This window comes from Coturnix japonica, chromosome 1, assembly GCF_054131305.1.
Source record: "Coturnix japonica strain WE chromosome 1, WE-NBRP24, whole genome shotgun sequence".
Taxonomy (NCBI): domain Eukaryota; kingdom Metazoa; phylum Chordata; class Aves; order Galliformes; family Phasianidae; genus Coturnix; species Coturnix japonica.
In genome coordinates this window covers 81,103,314-81,121,289 of record NC_140663.1, presented here as the reverse complement: position 1 = coordinate 81,121,289, position 17,976 = coordinate 81,103,314, and the positions used below count along the sequence as shown (strand labels likewise).

General features: G+C 41.2%; 2 protein-coding genes across 2 annotated transcripts in view; one reads left to right on the top strand and one right to left on the bottom strand.

Moving 5' to 3' along the window:
- The window catches only part of C1H3orf52 (chromosome 1 C3orf52 homolog), a 34,618-nt gene that overhangs the window by 14,110 nt on the left and 2,532 nt on the right, over positions 1–17,976 (bottom strand). The window contains exons 3-6 of the mRNA XM_085546777.1: positions 16,378–16,501; positions 15,695–15,822; positions 14,459–14,529; positions 12,874–13,073 (exon numbers count right to left, since the gene is read on the bottom strand). Coding sequence (XP_085402903.1) covers positions 12,874–13,073; positions 14,459–14,529; positions 15,695–15,822; positions 16,378–16,501 — 523 coding nt within the window. The remainder of the gene's footprint in view (positions 1–12,873; positions 13,074–14,458; positions 14,530–15,694; positions 15,823–16,377; positions 16,502–17,976) is intronic.
- On the top strand, positions 686–9,310 carry LOC146762556 (uncharacterized). Its single transcript, XM_085546784.1, has 4 exons — positions 686–1,083; positions 3,620–3,669; positions 4,873–4,907; positions 8,432–9,310. Exons 1-4 carry the CDS (start codon positions 1,058–1,060, stop codon positions 8,627–8,629), a joined length of 309 nt encoding a protein of 102 aa, XP_085402910.1. The 5' UTR covers positions 686–1,057; the 3' UTR covers positions 8,630–9,310.

The window sequence follows — 17,976 nt, the reverse complement described above, 5'->3', positions numbered from 1 at the left end:
CAACCAATGACTGATTTACAATCAAGGCAGTGCTGCTGCAAGGACCAACAGTCAGCAGCTGAGGGATGTAGCAGGACCAGGTGCTGGCCATTTGGTTAGGCATACAGTCAATGGGTCACCATTGGGCACAAATGTGAGATCAGATGGCACAAGGATGGTTTGAATGCAGCTGTGTTTGAGTTGGATATATTTGGGCTGTGGTATCTTCTTAAAGCAGTCTCAGTCCTGCCACTACTGGAGTGCCAAAAGGTGCATCACAGTCCATTACAGCCAGCGATGCTGAGACCTGGTGTGACTGGTCTGGGATGACCTGGGAGTGAAGCACCAGAGAGATTGCTTGGCTGAGTTCTGATGCATGTGAAGCGTGCTGGTCTACACAACTATATGTTACTGAGGGACAGCAGACATTGTGAAACTGTCTGGTTAACCACTCCCCTCTATGTACGTCTGCACTTCAGACACCTCATATTTTAGAGGCTTTTTCTTCACATAGTATGCTACAACAGTGAATGAATGATAAGATTATTAAATTATTAGCCTGGCAAATTGTACTTCTGTCTTTTTTCTTCTTTTGTATCTCAGGAAGAAAAAAGGATAAAAAAAAAAAAAAGATTAAGTTATGGGTTGTTCTTCTTTTGAGGGGAGTTTTTTACCTTTTGGTTTGTCACATCATTTCTCAGAAGAGCAAGATGACCAGGCACTTGGGTTTCCTCTTGAGTGCCCTCCCTGTTGCTATTTCAGATGAGGGATACTAGAGGGAGTCCATACTGCAGCTCATCAGCCTCCTTGGGGAGGTCGCCAGTGCAGCACACTCCAGCCTTGGTGCGTCAGGAAGCCACGTCACTCATTCATTCTCCCCTCCTACTTTCCCCACCTCCACACATTAAGTAGCTGTGGTTGAGTGTTTTATTTGGTGTACAGTATGTGAGTGGAAGATGTAAGGAGCCTCTCTGATCAGTGAGATTCATTTGGTAACATATACAGTACAACAAATTTGGAAAGCAGGGAAATCACACTGAAAATTGGCTTCCCAAGGGTTCAGAGATCCAGTGGAAGGATGGGAAACCTCCAACCAAAAATAAGGTAGGTTCAGTATCATTTTATGCTTCATTAGAATAATCTCAAAGAGTGATTTCACTAAAATTTGAGAAAGCGATACCTTCGATGAATCAACTTTAAAGGACTAGGTAGTGCACAACAAGGGGTTTCTTGAATAAACAAGGATAATCTGGCAAGCAAACTAAGATGGACAATGTGGTTTTTGAGTATTGCCTTTGACTGTTCTTTGTGGAGGTGACACCCCTAGGTTTACAGCGCTCAGAGCCTACTGAGACAGGGAAGGATGTTACAAGCAAGAAACGCAAGGAGTAGAGCATCCTTGTCAGCTGCCCTGGCCTTACAGACAGGAAAACTGCATTTACAAGTTGACCTTGACTTCTCTTATTATCTGTTGAATCACATCTAATAAGGGTGACCTTCTACATATACTGTGTATAGATAGATGATATATATATACTGTTTTTACATGCAGCAGTAGCTTTCACTAACACAAACATTTATTCTGGAAAAGTGGTGGTACCACTCAGAAGACTCTCTGGCCCAATCACCCAGCCCATCCGCCATTACTTTGGCAAGTATTTGTGTGTCAGCCTTGCTGCTGTTAAATACTCCCCTCATTCTTAGTCTCTGCCTTTGCACTTCCAAAGGATGGTCATCAGAGTTCACTGATAACACCATTCTCTGTAAACACAACTGGAAAACCACTATACTCTGACAGCTTGCTTGGCCTTAAGGAACTCGGATGAGGCTTGCTGTTGCCAAAACTAAATGTTCTGCTCATTTCCAAAGAGAGAGCATCCCACACCTCCATGTTGACAGAGGTACAGGGAGCAACTATTTTAGGCGATCTTTAGGGGAAACGGCTGAGGTTCCCAAAACTTGAAGTCCTGCTTTTTCTAGCAGTTTCAGTCTAGGCCAAGAAAGTCAGTGTGAAGATGGTGGTCCTAACCTGTGCCTGTAGGGTGCTGACTCCCAAACCTACCGAATTCCCATGATTTTAAGTGCCTGCAACACTTGCACACAGAGGACTCCAACTGCTTTTTAACATTCCTGACTCCTTTCCAGAAACAAGTTGCTACCAGGAGAGGTAGGTGGTACAACACTAATACTAATGGGCTGTTCTCTTGGGACAGGAAACATCAGCATCCCACATCCCACATTGTGTTTAATTGGGTCGGTCAGCAGCATCATCCCACCCTCAACGTTATAAGGCATGTCACTCCTTGATCACAGTAGCCTGATTGCTGATAAATCCATGTCTTTCTGAGAAATAACAGACCTTGTAGAAATCAGAGGGATGAAAAAAACCTCCTGATTTTCTTGTGCAAGGTTTTAGGCATGTAACTTGACATCAAAAATCCTCCTCAAAGATTTTAGTTCCTTGTTTATAGCTTATGTGTTATCGGCTCAAGTTCTTAAGGAACGAAGTTTGTGCACCCACATCACACAGCTGTCTGCATCTCCACTGAGCAGCTTCAACCAGGTCTGGAAAAGAAATAAACCGGATGAGTGCAAGTGGTTGATATTTATTTTTCTGGGGGTCTGGCAGTTTTATGCCAGAGGTGGTTAATTTAAGGAACCAGGCAGGAGCAAAACTATTTCCAGATCATAACCTCTTGTTGAAGTAGGGCATGGAGCTCCCCAGTGAAGTTCTCTCTCTTGAAGCCTCATGCAGTAATGCTCCATGACATCAGAGGACCAGAGAAGCATCATATTTGTGGAAGAACATGAGACTGGCTGTCCTTCCTTACAAATATGTATGTAACCTTGCTGGCAGCATACATATTACCAAGTTCACCAGTTCATCCCATTTATTTGGAGAGCTCAGTTTTTAGTGTCACTCCTATTTTTGTCCTGACCACTTCCCCCATGTGACAGCCCTGAAGCCTGTAGAAAAGCTCAAACAAGCTTTTCTGCACAGTGCAAAGCAAAACTACAAAGCTGAAGGCAACCAGTTTTGGTTTTGTTTCTATTTAAATCACATCCCTTCTGGTTTGAAACTGCTAGCCAGACCTATTTCCCAGAATTTTTGTTGCTAAACCTATACATATAATTATCTAAAGAAACAAGCTAACTAAAAATCCCAACAAGCAACACCCCTCCCCAAACCCCTCCAAACACAGACACGTCCAGCTCCAGTTCTCCAACTGGACACCTCTGGTGTGGAGCCTGCATGTCTGTTCTGTGAGCACAGATGTTGAGAAACATTCTAAATCCTCAGATCACAGCATAATTTCCCAGAGGAGTCCACGTTATTGACTAAAGAAGACGACTTTATCTAGGGGTTGTGCAGCAGTACAAAGGTTTAGTTTGCTACAGAAATATAGTATTTTTCTTTCAACCATCCAAGAAAAGAGCTAACCAAGCCTTGTCCAAACCTAATCCAAGGAAAAGAGCTATCCTGGGGAAAAGCTGAGCAAGCCAAAATGCCATGTAGAGGGACAGGTCTCAAAGCAGGAGGGAGCTGCCCAGGTAATCTCAGGCCCCTGCGTGTTGGCAGTGAAGTATGAGGTCTAACCAGCACCCAAGCTGACCCTCTGCCATTGTCCCTGTGCTCCAGGTGGAAGATGAGCATTCCTGTATGGAGGAAGAGATACTCTGACAAGGGAAGTAAGTAAAAGTGCTCCTCCAACACTCCGGGGGGAGGGGGGCATGGGGTGCCCTCAACCACCCTGAAGCACCACAGCCCCAGCCATGGGGTGCTCCAGTGTAACTGTGCTGCCCACCTTAGGATTTTTTCCTTGAAACACAGGCACAAATACACCCTCCCCAGGGAAGCAGTTGTGGCACTGAGCTTGCCAGAGCTCAGGAAATGCCTGAACAATACTCTCAGATGTAGAGTTTAGATTTTGGCTGGTGCTGTGTGGAGCCAGGAGGTGGACTCGGTGATCCTTATGGATCTTAAACATGTATCTAGCAAAGCACCTTCATGTGCTTTAGTATTTAATGTCTGAAAGATTAAAAATGTAGAGCAACCTGTGGACTCTGTCAGGTGTTCTGCAAATAAAATAGTTTGAGCATATTAAATATGTAAATAGGGAAGACTCATGTAGCTGAAATCACATGCATTCACATAAACCACAAGAACTTGGTTTCAGTTCAGACTGCTATGTCTTCTGTCAGTGGGTAAAGCAGTTCATGCAGTGATGGTATAATATGTAGCACTGCTTTCAGGAGTTGAAACTCAAGAGGAGCAGCTTCTTGTTTATGTATATTTGTGTATGTTGGCAACCTCATGGCAGCCCTGAGGCAGCATTGGAGTATTGGAAATCTCTGCCAAGTCTCTGGATGGCAACTGTAATGCAATTCTGAGGGGATGATGCCTTCCCTTCAGTCAGGTTGCAAAGCAGGCATGCTTCAAGCTCTGCTATCTTAGGCAGAAGTGAAAGTTCAGCTCTGAAATGTTATAGGAGCAACCAACAGCTCAACCAACTTCTTAGCAAGAACCCAGTAGGCAGCTAAAAATAAAGCTGAGCTGTGAGAAAGGATGAGGCAAAGAGCAAAGAGCTTCATCCTTTCATTTTTACCATCATTTAGATGGTCATGGGACAGAGAGAGAAACTGCTTGATAAGTCCAGGCTTCTGAACCATTGAGGTTATTTGTCTGGGTTTCATCGTGGTCAATGAGTAACGTGACAAGGTATAAGTGTGTGCGAAACCAAAGAAAAAATTAATCTTTACCATCCACCAGATTTCCCCCAGAGGGAATCCCGGGGGTTGTCCCTTCCCACAGCCCATGTCCCAGTGGTTCATGGTTGCACCTTATGGCTGTACAAGAACTGGCAGTCACTTCTTTGCTTCCTCTCTTCCCAGCGCAGACCGAGAGTCACCCGCCGAGCCCTGCCCAGGTAATGATTCAACCACGTGCTTTCGCTGCTCACCCAAGGCATCCTCTTGTCTGAAAGAAAAGAGATGTTCATCACCTTCCCTTGTTAGCTTCTAAGGAGTATTGCCCTCTCCTCCCCACTGTAGCCTGTTCCCCTCGTCTGCCTGCTAGCCAGGAACCTGTTCCCCTCCTGCCTGCAGCTTCATTGAAATTGGTGTGCTTTCTGCAAAAAAAGTTTCAGTTTCAGCATGGCATCTTTTAATAAAAACACACTTATCTGGATTGTTGCCTACTCGCTTGAGCAATAGAGGAAGTCTCCAGTTGAAGGAATAAAAGAGATTTAATGCTTGGGAAGTTAAAAAGTTTTGGTTAATCTTCCTAGTGTAAAAAAACATATTGATGAATGGCTAAATCTCTTCTGGAACAGAATAAGGTTTCTGATGCCAATTCCTTCCTGCCTCTAGAAGGAGGAAAAAAAGCCTCAAAGCATGTGCTGTCAAGTTAAACTTTTGGATTCTTAAAAAACACAAGAGGTCAAATGTTTGTGCTGCATGACAGGGCATGCAGGAGGATGGTGTGATGTCAGGTTGCCCAGTCCATCTTTCTTCCTTGTTCTGTGGTCAGATCCAGGAGCCTTGGTAAGGCACCCTGAGGTAGCTGAAGAGCTAACCCCCCCATTGGTGTGTGCCTGCTTATCTGCCCACAGTCATCTCCCCAAAGGGAAGGGGAGGGAGAGTGGACCCTTTCTGCTCGAGGCATCCAACTGGTGCATCGTATTCATTCTCTGAGATTATTTTTTGTGAGGCAGGGAGCAGGTTACCCAGAGAGGTGGTGGATGTCCGGTTACTGGAGACATTCAAGGTCAGGCTGGATGAGACTCCAAGAAACTGGATAGAGCTGTAGGTGTCCCTGTTCATTTCAGGGCAGTTGGACTAGATGTCCCTTAATGTCCCTTCCAACTCAAAGGATTCTGTGATATGATCAGAAAACAGCAGCTGAGTACCTATGGTCTGCTACCTCTGCTTTGTAAAGTTAGTCTAACAGAGGGTAATGAAAGCTGTCTTTTAAATCACCAAGCATAAATAATCACCAGAAACCCTGTGGAGAGCAGAAAAATGTGCTGCCATTTAGCAGCCTGCTCTATTTTTTTTTTTTTATTTTATTTTTTTAAGACAGCAGCAAAGTCTGTAGATTGCCTGTTGCCTGTAGATATGTGGGTGTTTAACAGAAAGTTTTAAGAAGGTGGGCAAGATGACAGAAAAGGGTGTGATTAAATGAGCTCATTGTTTGTGTGAGCGTGGGGTGAGATGAGGGGGAAGAAATGAGGAGAGGGTGGAACTCTAATGGGGAACCGGCCAAGTAGCTGTCTGGTTTTGAGACCTTTTTGTCCCAAGTATGATCCATAGAGCAAGGTTTGAAGAGTCTTGGGAGAGTTTTTACTGCAATACAAGGATCGTTCTTTTCAAGTATTAAATTCAGTCTGTGACTAACAAAAGACTCAACCAAAGGTCTGGGATTCTTCATACACACTCCTCCTGTGCTGTGAATGTGTGGGACAAATCACCCCACCTCCACACTTCATTCTCCTCACTGATAGGAGAAAGTCAATGACAACAGCTTTGCAAAACTTGTAGGTTGCAAGTACTCTGGAATGTGCAGCTACAATTAAGTTTTGGGTGGATCTTTGTGTTGGAAGGAACAAGAACCATTCCAGACTTCACTTGGTGGATTTAGTGCCAGTTAGTTATGAAAATAAACTGCCTAACTGTTCTTGTTTTAAGGTAAATTAAGAGAAATGCTGCTGCCCTTCTAGTTCTTTATGACAATGGCTAGGGAAAGGGATAGCCTGGCCTTTGCAGAAAGATAAGGGATTCCTTTTCTTAGGCATGTTCTCCCTGATGGCTCCGCTCTTTAAAACTTCTGTAATCTCTAAGTCTCAAAAAATTGTGCAAAGCCTCAATTCCAAACTCAGGAATTATTTTCATAGTGCTGTTTCCCTCACATTATGAGATCTTCCACACCAAGCAGAACCCAATTAGACAAGATGATTGGTTCCACTGAGAATATATGACAGATTCCTCAGGAATTATGTTCTATTATGCCCTACAAGGAGTGACTGAGGGAACTGAGGCTGTTCAGTCTGGAGAAGAGGAGACTGAGGAGAGACCTTAATGCTTTCTTCTAGTATCTGAAAGGTGCTTACAGTGAGAGTGGGGCTGGTCTCTTCTCAATGGTGACAGGATGAGGGGAAATGGCCTCAAGTTGTGCCAGTGTAAGTTTAGGTTGGGTACCAGAAGGAATTTCTTTACAGAAAGGGTTGTTAAGCACTTGAATAGGCTGCACAGGGAGGCAGTTGAGTCACCATCCCTGGATGCGTTTAAAAACCATTTGGATGTGGTGCTCAACTCAGGGACATGATTTAGCAGAGGGTTGTTAGAGTTAGGGCACTATGGTTAAGTTGTGGTTGGACTCGAAGGTCTTTAAGGTCTTTTCCAACCTGAGCAATTCTATGTTTCTATGATTCCAATGACAATTTCTCACGCCCAGATTTGAAAAACAAAGGATTACCCCTTGGGTTTTATAAGTCATGCAACAGAGACCTTTGTTACACTTACGGAACACAAAAGGTAGCTCTGCTACAAATGTCAGCATGATCTCAGCAAAATCCACTTAAACATATAGCTTCTGCACCGCACAGTACCACAAGTAGAGAAAATCTCTATTTACTCACTAGCTTTATTACTCTGTGAATTCAAATGAAGCATCAGGGCAAGTAAATTTTTAACTTCTGGCTCCAGTTCACAGCATCCTTTTAGATTTAATGAGTCACCCTTCTGCCTACCTAGATGAGCAGTCACCCAAAACACATTAGCAGACGTACTCAGAAGGCAATGGATGGGCAAGTTTCAACAGGTTTGGGAAGGCAACTACTCATGCAATCTTGCCTTCTCATTCATTAATGAATGGTTCATTCTTCTCTCTCTGGTTCCAAGGAACATGCTAGATGAGAGCCCCCAGGCAGAGAGCAGCTGTCCTTGCATCCCATGCAACACCTGGGCCCTTACCAGGAGCTACACACCCACGTTTAATTTAGGTGCTGTCCCTGGGCCTGGCTCATGCTGGTGGCTGGCATTTGGTCTCTCCACGTGCTGGCAGCCAAGCACACTGGCCAGCTAATCAATAGCCCCAGTCCCTGGGTACAGCCAGGTCAGAGGACGATTTGAACTTCCCTATACATGCTGCTGTGTTCCCATGTGCGTGGTGTGATGAATGTTTTGCTATGTAAACCACCAGCAGGCAGTATCAACGTCAGAACATTCAGGCCATCACCATCCAGCCGCAAAGCAGTTACGTGTTGCTGGGTGCTCCTGGTGTGCAGCTGCAGCCCATACAAAACGGAAATGGCTGAAGGCTTGCAAACCCTTCTCAGTACTACATATGTAGGTTAAAACCACTGCAGGAGCACTACAAGGTTCTTCATCAGGAGGGTATTATCATGTTGAAGCTGATTCATCTCTCTTTCTCTCTCCCTCTCCCTGCTCTCAGGAACGCTGTGACAAAAAAGGCTCTATGAATAGCAGTGGAATGTGGTATTCAACTGTCAGCCACACTGTCAGACCTGAATCCCATGCAAATAACATCGAAAGTCAGACAGAATACGCAATTGTTAATGTGCCCAAGAGCAAGCAATGTACCACCTACTCTGAAGACCAGAATACATACGATTATGTCCTGATCCATTAGAAAGGGAGCCCTTCTGCTCTGATGGCATTCCTGGGAGCTACTTGAATAGTTAAGCCAGCAGCAGGCAGCCTTCCGAATCATCCCATCTGCTGTGCTGACTCTTCAGACAAGCTGGAGGGCATCTCTCTTATGTTATAAAAGCTTATATCTGCCAGTCAGTCCCAATGAGATAAATCTGAAAAAGCGATCACAGAATGAAGCATAGAGAGGATACAGGACTTAATAGTTAAAACAAGAAGAATCAGCAGTAGCTACCATTGCAAACCAATGTTTCTCTATGGAAAACTGAGTGGTTTTTGCTAGAAGCAATTGAGTCTTCATGATTTTGCCAAGTTTTCAGGATTTTTACAGTGCTTTTCTTTTCTTTTCTTTTTTTTTTCTTTCTTTCTTTTTCTTTTTTTTTTCTTTTTTTTTTTTTTTAAGGAAAAAATAGAATTAATGATAGAAATCTCAAAAATTCAATAATAATAATATTTACCTCCTTTTAAAATATACATACAAAGACACAACCTGGATAAAGGCATCATTTCTCCTCCTCGCCACCCCTTGATGCAATGCTACTTGCCACAGAGTGAAGTCCTAAAGAAACTGAATAGAATGAAGAACGCAGCAAACTGTGCAAAGTAAATAAACAAATAAATACAGACACTTCAAGCCATTGCCATCTAGAAGACCATGAAATCGCTGAAGATCCTAAAATTGCACAGGCAGAAGCTACGCAACTCTCAGCGGGGGATTCCCAGGTGTTGCCTTTGGCACATAACACCCTTTCAGCTCTCTCCTGGACTCTTAGGTTTGGCTCCCTGAAGTGGCAGAGCACAACCTCTCCACAGCCCATCACCCTGCTGCAAGAAACATTTCTGATCACACGTGTCCAGACTGAAACTGGTTATTCATCTGTTCACCAGAGCTCATAAAGTGATTACGTATGTGCTAATGTTCTTGCTTATGCATGCGGTTTTGGTTTTTTTTCCTGTTTTTGTATTAAAACATTTTGGAAAAAAATGTTGTGCAGTTTTCCTGATATAAAATCTTTCTTTGTACCCAAATTACCAAATTTGATGAAATGTTTTCACACTATCCTGATCCTAATGGATAAGGTATTCATTATATCATCTGATTATTTTCTTTCGAATTATCAATTTACCTTGAAGAGGTAAATCAGATATGATTAGCTGTCTTTTTTCTTTTTTTTTTTTTTTTTTGGCATTTCCTTCAGTTAGAGTTCAAAGAAGGTCTGGAGACATGCTGTAAAGTTGGATACCTTCTGTGGAATCATAGAATCATTGAATTGCCTGGGTTGAAAAGGACCACAATGCTTATCTACTTTCAGCCTCCCTGCTATGTGCAGGGTCGCCAACCACCAGACCAGGCTGCCCAGAGCCACATCCAGCCTGGTCTTGGAATGCCTCCAAGGATGGGGCATCCACAACCTCCTTGGGCAACCTGTTCCAGTGAATCACCACCTTCTGTGTGAAAAACTTCCTCTTAATATCTAACCTCCTTTGTCTTAGTTTAAAACCATTTCCCCTTGTCCTTATCCCTGTTTAGCCTCATAAACAGCTGTTTCCCCTCCTGTTTATAGGCTCCCTTCAAGTATTGGAAGGCCACAATGAGATCTCCCTGGAGCTTTCTCTTCTCCAAGCTAAATGAGCCCAGTTCCCTCAAGCTTTTTCATAGGAGAGGTGCTCCAGCCCTTTGATCATCTTAGTAGCCCTACATCTTGCTACAACTTCGCTGCTTTTTTCCCTTTGAATTGCGTAGGTAAAAGTACTGGAGCAGAGGGAAAAAAATTGAATGCTTTCCAGTTTCTTGTTTCTCCTCATTAATTCTTAATGTGCATGGAGGTGTCTTCATAAATAAGTGATTATTATTTTTTGTTGTTCTTTGAAAGAGAATCAAGATAAAGAAATGTTGGCACGTTCAGTCACCTGAAGCAGTAAGAGCGATAAAATCAAGCAGCATCTCAAAGGCAAACTATTTCCTTGCTGCTGCTGTTATTTCCATAGGCTGTTGCTTTTGGGGTAAACTATGCAAACTATGAATTTTATCCTTTGGAATAAACTATGCAAACGATGAATTAAAAGAGATAAGAGTATCTCTTTTAATTGTATGCTGAATAGGATATTAATGGGCAACATTTGTATATCTGTAGATCTGTTTTTGTTGTTGCTGTTGTTTTTTAGATACATGTATAGACATAATAGCCCTAAATACACAATCATACCATTTCATCAAATGAGGCAAGAAGAGAAAAATTACAGTACTTATAGCCACTGCTACATTTTGCAAGTCAAGATGGAGTCAGAATTAATCACAGATGTGAGCTTAGTGACATCCTAATTTGCTCTAGACCATCCCCCATCCCCAAGCTCAGATAAAATTAGAACAATCATTCGAGTGCATGGCTGTGTCAAACAGACTCTTCATACTTCTCTCAGCTTTCAGAATTCCCATTGCTATTTCTCAACTCAAAATGCTGAAAGAATGCCAAAGAATGAAAATGATCACTTTTAGAGTAAAAATAAATAATTTAATGCATAGTATAATTCTCAGTTTGCTCTTTAAATAAACTAGTAACAATAGAAAAACAGAAAGAATATTTTCCATAAAGTATTCTTCACAATACAAAATGTTCCTTAAAATAAATCTATGTATGCAACAGTACTAATATTTATACTGGCTACAAACATTTGTAAGTGACAAAAAGTTATACTTCACTAACATGGTAGTGGATCTATCACATTCTTCATGAAGTTAAGCTTTAACTTTCAGCTTTCGTGTTATAGCCAGTTACTGGCTGTAACTCTCACACTGCACTGGCCTACATCATCTGCCTCAGCATCTTCCTCTTGACAGTTGTCTCTCCCATATGATCTCATGTTATCAAGGACAACTGTCAGTACCTTGTTAAGGTAAGTATTTTGCATTTGTTTACTTGTACTCGTGGTTTTTGTGGTTTTTCGTTGCAGTTTTTTTCCCCCATCACTGCTGCAGCAGGAGGTATAAGTAGAGCAGAGACTAATTTTCTGTTGAATTCAGGGATGTGAATCCAGTGGATGTCTTTTCACAAGAACCAGTAACTAATTACTAAAGCACACAGCAAATTTGACCCTTGAAAGATTGCTGCAGCATTCAGTTGCATTAGGGTTGTCTTCCCAATGCTTCTTCCTTCTTCATTTTTATTTCACACTACAGAAGAGAAAAGCAGAGCAGACCCTTCCTTGGGAAGACTATAGGATGAACAAGGGGATGATGTGAGTACTAACTCACCTAAGAAGAAAGTTTTGCATGTAATTAAAGAAAATAGAAAGCATATTTAAGTTTTAGATTGCTTTAGGAGGAAGGAGCACTGGGGAGATATGGCAGGTGAAGCTGGCAGAGAAGAAAAGGAAAAGAGATGAGCATGGGTGAATACGAGCATCAAGGATGAGGTTGCGCAGATAATTTTGAATAATCCAGGAGCAGAAGAAAGGAGCCATTTGCCTTAGGAGATCATTCGAGGAATCCATAATCATTTAAAACAACATTTTAAAAAAAAAAAAAAAAAAAAGAAAAGAAAGAAAGAAAAGAAAAGAAAAAGAAAAAAAATTAGAGATTTAGAAGCCAACAGAGCCCTGTTCAAGCAAAATATGTTACTTTCACACAATTGAAGCTTTACCATTAATTCCACACAAAAATAAAGGAGGTAGCAATGTTCTAGGAGTAAAACACTCTCATACCAATAACGACATTTTCATTTAAAGAATAACATCTTTAGAAGTGTTTCCACCTGTCGAATGACTCTTTAACCTGAGATCACTACTAGACAGTAGAAGACCACCTCTTCTAGGAGGTAAGGATGATGAGGAGTCTGTCCATTATTTTCCTGAAAGTAAAAATAACACATCATTAACACTAAATTGTAGTTAGATATTTCAAAGTATTCGTTCCTGCCCCTTTTTGTATTGTTACAGTGGATTTTTGGTATGCTATGTGCATTAAATGCTAGAGGGGATCAGAAGAATTTGGTTGGATTCTGTAGCCAAGCATCCTCATCACTACCCAATTTCTCATTACAGGACCAAATAAAGAATTCCAGTTTATAAGCTAAGCATAACAAGACTTTCTTGTAAAGGGAGTATTTTACAAAGTTATGCAAAACATTAACTAATAAATCTCACCATCTTTCCAGAAAGATGTCCCTCCTTTCAAGTAAATAATTGTGCTCTTTGTAAACACTTCCTCTAAAGTACAGTACTTACATGTTGATGTGAGAGAAGCTGGGTCAAGCTTTAACCTGGTACATTCAGATGGCCCGGGATTAGAAGTATCTTCTTCATCATAAATATTTTGAAGTAGAACATTCCTTATAAAGTCTGGGTTCATTACATTCTCCATAAACCCCTCTGTTGATGGTGGTACAAGGAACTCCAGTTGGTAAAATACAGTGGAGCTTTCATTACTGAAAAACAGAAAGCCAAGAATGAATGCCTGTGAGTCACCAATGAATCCTTTCTTCCTCGAGGAGGCTGACATCTCACAAAGTTGGCACAGATTTCTTCTTTAAACTTTTTTTTTCTAAAGAAAAGTATTAAAAAACAAACAAACAAAAAAAAAACAAAAAACCACACAAAACCAAAAAGAAATAAAACCTGCCACCAAATCATCCTGTCTCTTTTTCCCCCTCTCTTCTCCAAGCAGTTCTTGACATTAATGGAAACTGGGCACATACGTGAGGCAGGTTTTCCAATGCACAAAGGGCAATTAGACATGTGAGGATGAGGCTTTCAGCATTTGTGCCTAACAAATACATAACGATAAGGGGAGGGTTGCTGCAACATCTGGCACACAACTTATCTAAAGACCTGCAGAAAAAGTTTTTTCCTTATCCACTTTACATTGCTGCATTTTCAGAAGTCCTCTGGATTCAATTGCACTTGCTACACTGCTACTCCATCAGAGGATCACACTACAGCTGAGCTTTCCAGCCCCATTTATCCTGCAACTTCTTAGTTTCACTCCTGTGGAACATTAATAGCTTAAAACATGAGTGTCTAAAACACAATGAACTCCTCAGCCTTCCTTCAGTGTGAGCTTCTGCTGAAGGTAAGATCTCCTCTCTATTCCAGCTTGAAGCTTTCCTTTGCCTTGCAAGGCAAGCCTGTGTTCTTTTCCCCTGCTTCCCACCACTACTATTCCTCCGGGCCCATGACTCTCCAGTGGCTGAGCTTCTCTGTCATGTATAACCGATGACCACAGACACTAACCCAGTTTCTGTCATGCTGCCTGCCCTGCCTCTTGCTCCTGCTCCTCCAGACTCCAATGTGCTGCTGCTGGTCTGAATTTGCTCCCAGCACTCAAAGTAAACTGGGGAAAAAATGGTCCCATCAAAACATCAATGGGCTACTGCTGCTTTGGCTTTCACTGATTGTATGTTCCTGCTGCATTTAGTGTTGTTTTTTTTTGTTTTGTTTTGTTTTTTTGACAACAAAGAAGAACTAAGAATGCTTCCCATTGAGCTTGTATTTATTTAAGGCTATTTAATCAATTTGCTCTCAGGTGGTTTCTCATTTTCTTCTTAAAAAGAAAAAGCTTGTTATGGACTGCACTTGGGATCAAAGATAGCAAAGAAGATACTAATCACTAACAAAATACTACTGTCATTATGTATTACTAGTAGGACTGTACACCAGAGGATCCTTTATCAGTTTTTCACTACCTATATTTATCACTCTCACCAAAACGTTCTGTTTTTCACAGATTCAGATGTTATGCATATTTACATATGTAAACATCTCATCAAAAGTTTGTAAGTTTCTGATAATTTTGGTAATAGAAATTGCTTACCTGGAATAATCTACTTTAGCAGACCTAAAGTAGCGTCCTAGAGCTGGAGATGAGCTGTAGACATCTGTTATCTTAAAGTGAAAAAAGAAAAGAATTAAATTTAAAAAGGTATTTCTTCCCCTCAATTTCTCTCTTCCCCATAAAAGACGGTACAATGAATCATTCTTATAAAGGCGTTTTAAGGGGCATAAACACAGGTGCTGAAGGTCAAATATCTACAAATATCTGCCATGGAATTTGTACACATTCCATTTAAGCTTGACAGACAAGTTAATCTGTGCGTTTGAGTGATTATTGTATTACCTTAGCACAAAGGAAGGCATTCAGGGTGAACTAAAAGTATGTGCTCATGATGCCAGGAGCAATTTATGTTGTTTGGCTTGGGTTCTTATTAGTGGCAAAAAGCCCTTCTATTCTAACTTGGCAGAGGGAAAGGTGTCCCAACTGAGACTCCCATTCCACAGTACTTCTAAACCGGTATTGCCATGCCTCTCTTCAGCCACAACTCAGTCAGTAAAGGCTCAGTGTAAATGGCAAATATAAACTCAGAATGGCATTATGCACTCACAGGAGAATGCAATGCAAATCTGGCACTGAGCTATAAGACCTCTACAGGCCTCTCCTTATCTGAAGTATTCAATTGTTCAATGAAAAACAGTGAAGATTATATCTCAATTATTACTCAAATATGAAGTAAGAATAGATTTGTAAAAAACAGGCTTTCTTTTTTGTGGTGTTTTTTTTTTTGTTTTTTTTTTTTTCCCTCATGCCCTGGCAAATGCAACAAATGCTTAAGTGATCACAGAATCACAGGGGTTGGAAGGGACCTCCAGAGATCATGGAGTCCAACCCCCTGCCAAAGCAGGCTCCCTACACCACGTCACACAGGTAGGCGTCCAGGCGGGTCTTGAATATCTCCAGAGAAGGAGACTCCACAACCCCCCTGGGCAGCCTGTTCCAGTGCTCCATCACCCTCACCATAAAGAAGTTCTTGAGCACATTCATGTGGAACTTCCTATGCTCCAGTTTCTGTCTGTTTCCCCTTGTCCTGTCTCCACACACTGCTGAAAAAAGCAGCCAGTTTTTCTTTACAAAAATGTAATTCCAGATTTAACAAATTATGTGGACTTATAAATGGCTGAGTTGCTACACAGAGAAACAGAAAGCTCTTAAAAGGAAAAACGCTGAGCCTATGTAAGGAAAATTTGCTTTGCCAAGAAGCACATCAACACGTACCCTCTTAGTAATGTCTTCAGAAAAAAGATGTGGAAGACCACACAGTAAGTTGAACTTTCCAGAAAAATTGTGATAATTCTGTAGCAGTGTATCTGAATACCAATAATCATCTTCATCTGTGTAAACATCTAATATCCAAAAGGAGATAGAAAGGGTAAGAAAAGTTCCAGTTAGCTGAATTATTGGGGAAAAAACAACAACCTTCTGGCTTTCTCCAAGGTGGCTTTCACACAAACTTGCTAGGTAATGACTAGGTTGGAGTGACAGAAAGAAAGCGTGAGCCACCTGAAGGAAAGTGACAACACCCAGAGGACAGTGACCCACCCCATCAATGACAGCTATCTGCTCTGGGAGCCTGACAGAATCACACGAGGAGAGGTGAATGATCCATTGCCCTTGCTGCAGTGTTACCTGCATCATTTCTACCCTAGCTTTCACTCTGCTCTAGTAATGCTATCTCACTTAGCTACAAGAGCAGACATACCAACAGGTTGCAAGTTGCCTGCTCAATTAAAAGCCTTCACTTGTTCTACTCAAAACACCACCTTCTGCAATCGGCACCCACATCTCCAGTGCAGTTTTCAGTAGGAGTTGAAAAGATGCTGCCGTTCAATTAATATTTTTATTAGATTGTACATAGTGCTCATTTTTATTAGAGAACAAGCCAAGAGTAAGGTACTTACTAGAATATAGAGCTAGACTGATGAGAATGACCAGGAACAAGCCAACAAAAATTGTAGTTAAAACCATCCATAGTTTACACCTCCAGAAAATGGTCTTCCTGCATGATTTCCACTGATCCCTCTCCTAATTACAAAAGGAAAGGGAATTTTCATTAATGAAATAAGGTGGGAAGAACATGTAAGCATGTCTCTTCAGTCACATATAGAAACACACACACATATGAAAAAAAAAATAAAAAATCAAGAATATAAATAAGAGTCTTGTTGTAAGTAATTCACTATATCAAGTACTTATTATATTAAGTACTGGTGCAAGAGGGAAGACAGACCTGCAGGCTACTTCCTGAGAGACATAGTATTCCCCATTTGTTCAGTTTCCAATTCTTGAAATGCTCGGAAAGCTGAGATGCTACAAAGGTTCTTTAACTGCTTCAAATTTTTGTCAGCTACATCATTTTGATGTGTGCGCCCCCCAGGCTGTCCTTTTAAAGTGTGCCATGTCTCCCAGCTAAAAACGTGTCTGGAGGAACTTCCAAAATAATTCGCCTCTGTGATGTTGATGTTATTAGCCTGCATAGCTCTTGGATGCCAGCACTCAAAGCAAGTGAGATGCTATTCATTAGATATTATTGCATTAAAAACCACTAGAGTAATTAAGACTTTAAAAGCTAATTCCCTTTCATTTAAAAGATTAAATACTGGGAAGCAATTGAGTAGACTTAAAGATTATTACAAATCTCACTTGTTCTGGATGACAAGGAAATTACTTTCATACAAATTGCATTTGCATGCATGTTCATGTAGGAATGAAAGGACAATACCTACATTTCATTTAAATTCACTAAGATTTAAGAGAAGGTTATTAGCTAACCCAGCTGTACTAACATTAAAAAACAAGCTTAGCTGACATAATAAAACAAATAAATGCCAACTAATTTGTTCCACAGACAGAAATTTGAATGAAGAGCATGAATGTGTAAGAAAACCATGCTTTCCTTTTTGTTTATCTTTCTCCTCCTTTATTGTAAACCTATGAACTCCATGTCTTTTCGTCTTTGGCACCAAATGTGGCAAAGCATGTGTTATGGGTTGTCTGAGATACACATAGGTAGATTGGCAGGAAGTAGCTGCTCACTGGTGGCATTAATCTAGTTTCCTTTCCTTCACCTTTTGAACTTTCTAAGAACCTAGCATGACAGAGTACTTTTTAATGAAATGAATTGTTATTCACTAGCTGGCTTAAAACTTCACTGGAACAGCAGTTGCACCGGGGGAGAGAGGAAAGATCCCCAGAAAGAGCTTACCTGAGCTCCCCAGGAGCTGGGGTAGACAAACAGAAAGTGTCCTCTACAGACACCTCCCATGGGGAACTTCACTTTTGTGGGGAATGAAGAGTAACTGGCTTAATGTAGTTTCTCTTAAAGCACACAGTCAAGTGGTCATGTATAAACACGGGGCTTTTTTTTCATTTTTTAAAAAATGCATTAGAAGAGCCAACCTTCAGTTTAATACCTGACACTAGTATATAATTTTATCTGAAAAAAACAAACAAATTGGTAACTATTGTCTAGTGCTACACTGATGAAATCAGCTTCATAT

What these genes read in the sequence shown, in the direction of transcription:
- LOC146762556 (XM_085546784.1), top strand. Translation starts at nt 1,058, where the DNA reads ATGGGAAACCTCCAACCAAAAATAAG. An exon ending in AACCTCCAACCAAAAATAAG is followed by an intron (nt 1,084 to 3,619) that starts GTAGGTTCAGTA and finishes CCTGTGCTCCAG; the next exon opens with GTGGAAGATGAGCATTCCTG. An exon ending in GAGATACTCTGACAAGGGAA is followed by an intron (nt 3,670 to 4,872) that starts GTAAGTAAAAGT and finishes CTCTCTTCCCAG; the next exon opens with CGCAGACCGAGAGTCACCCG.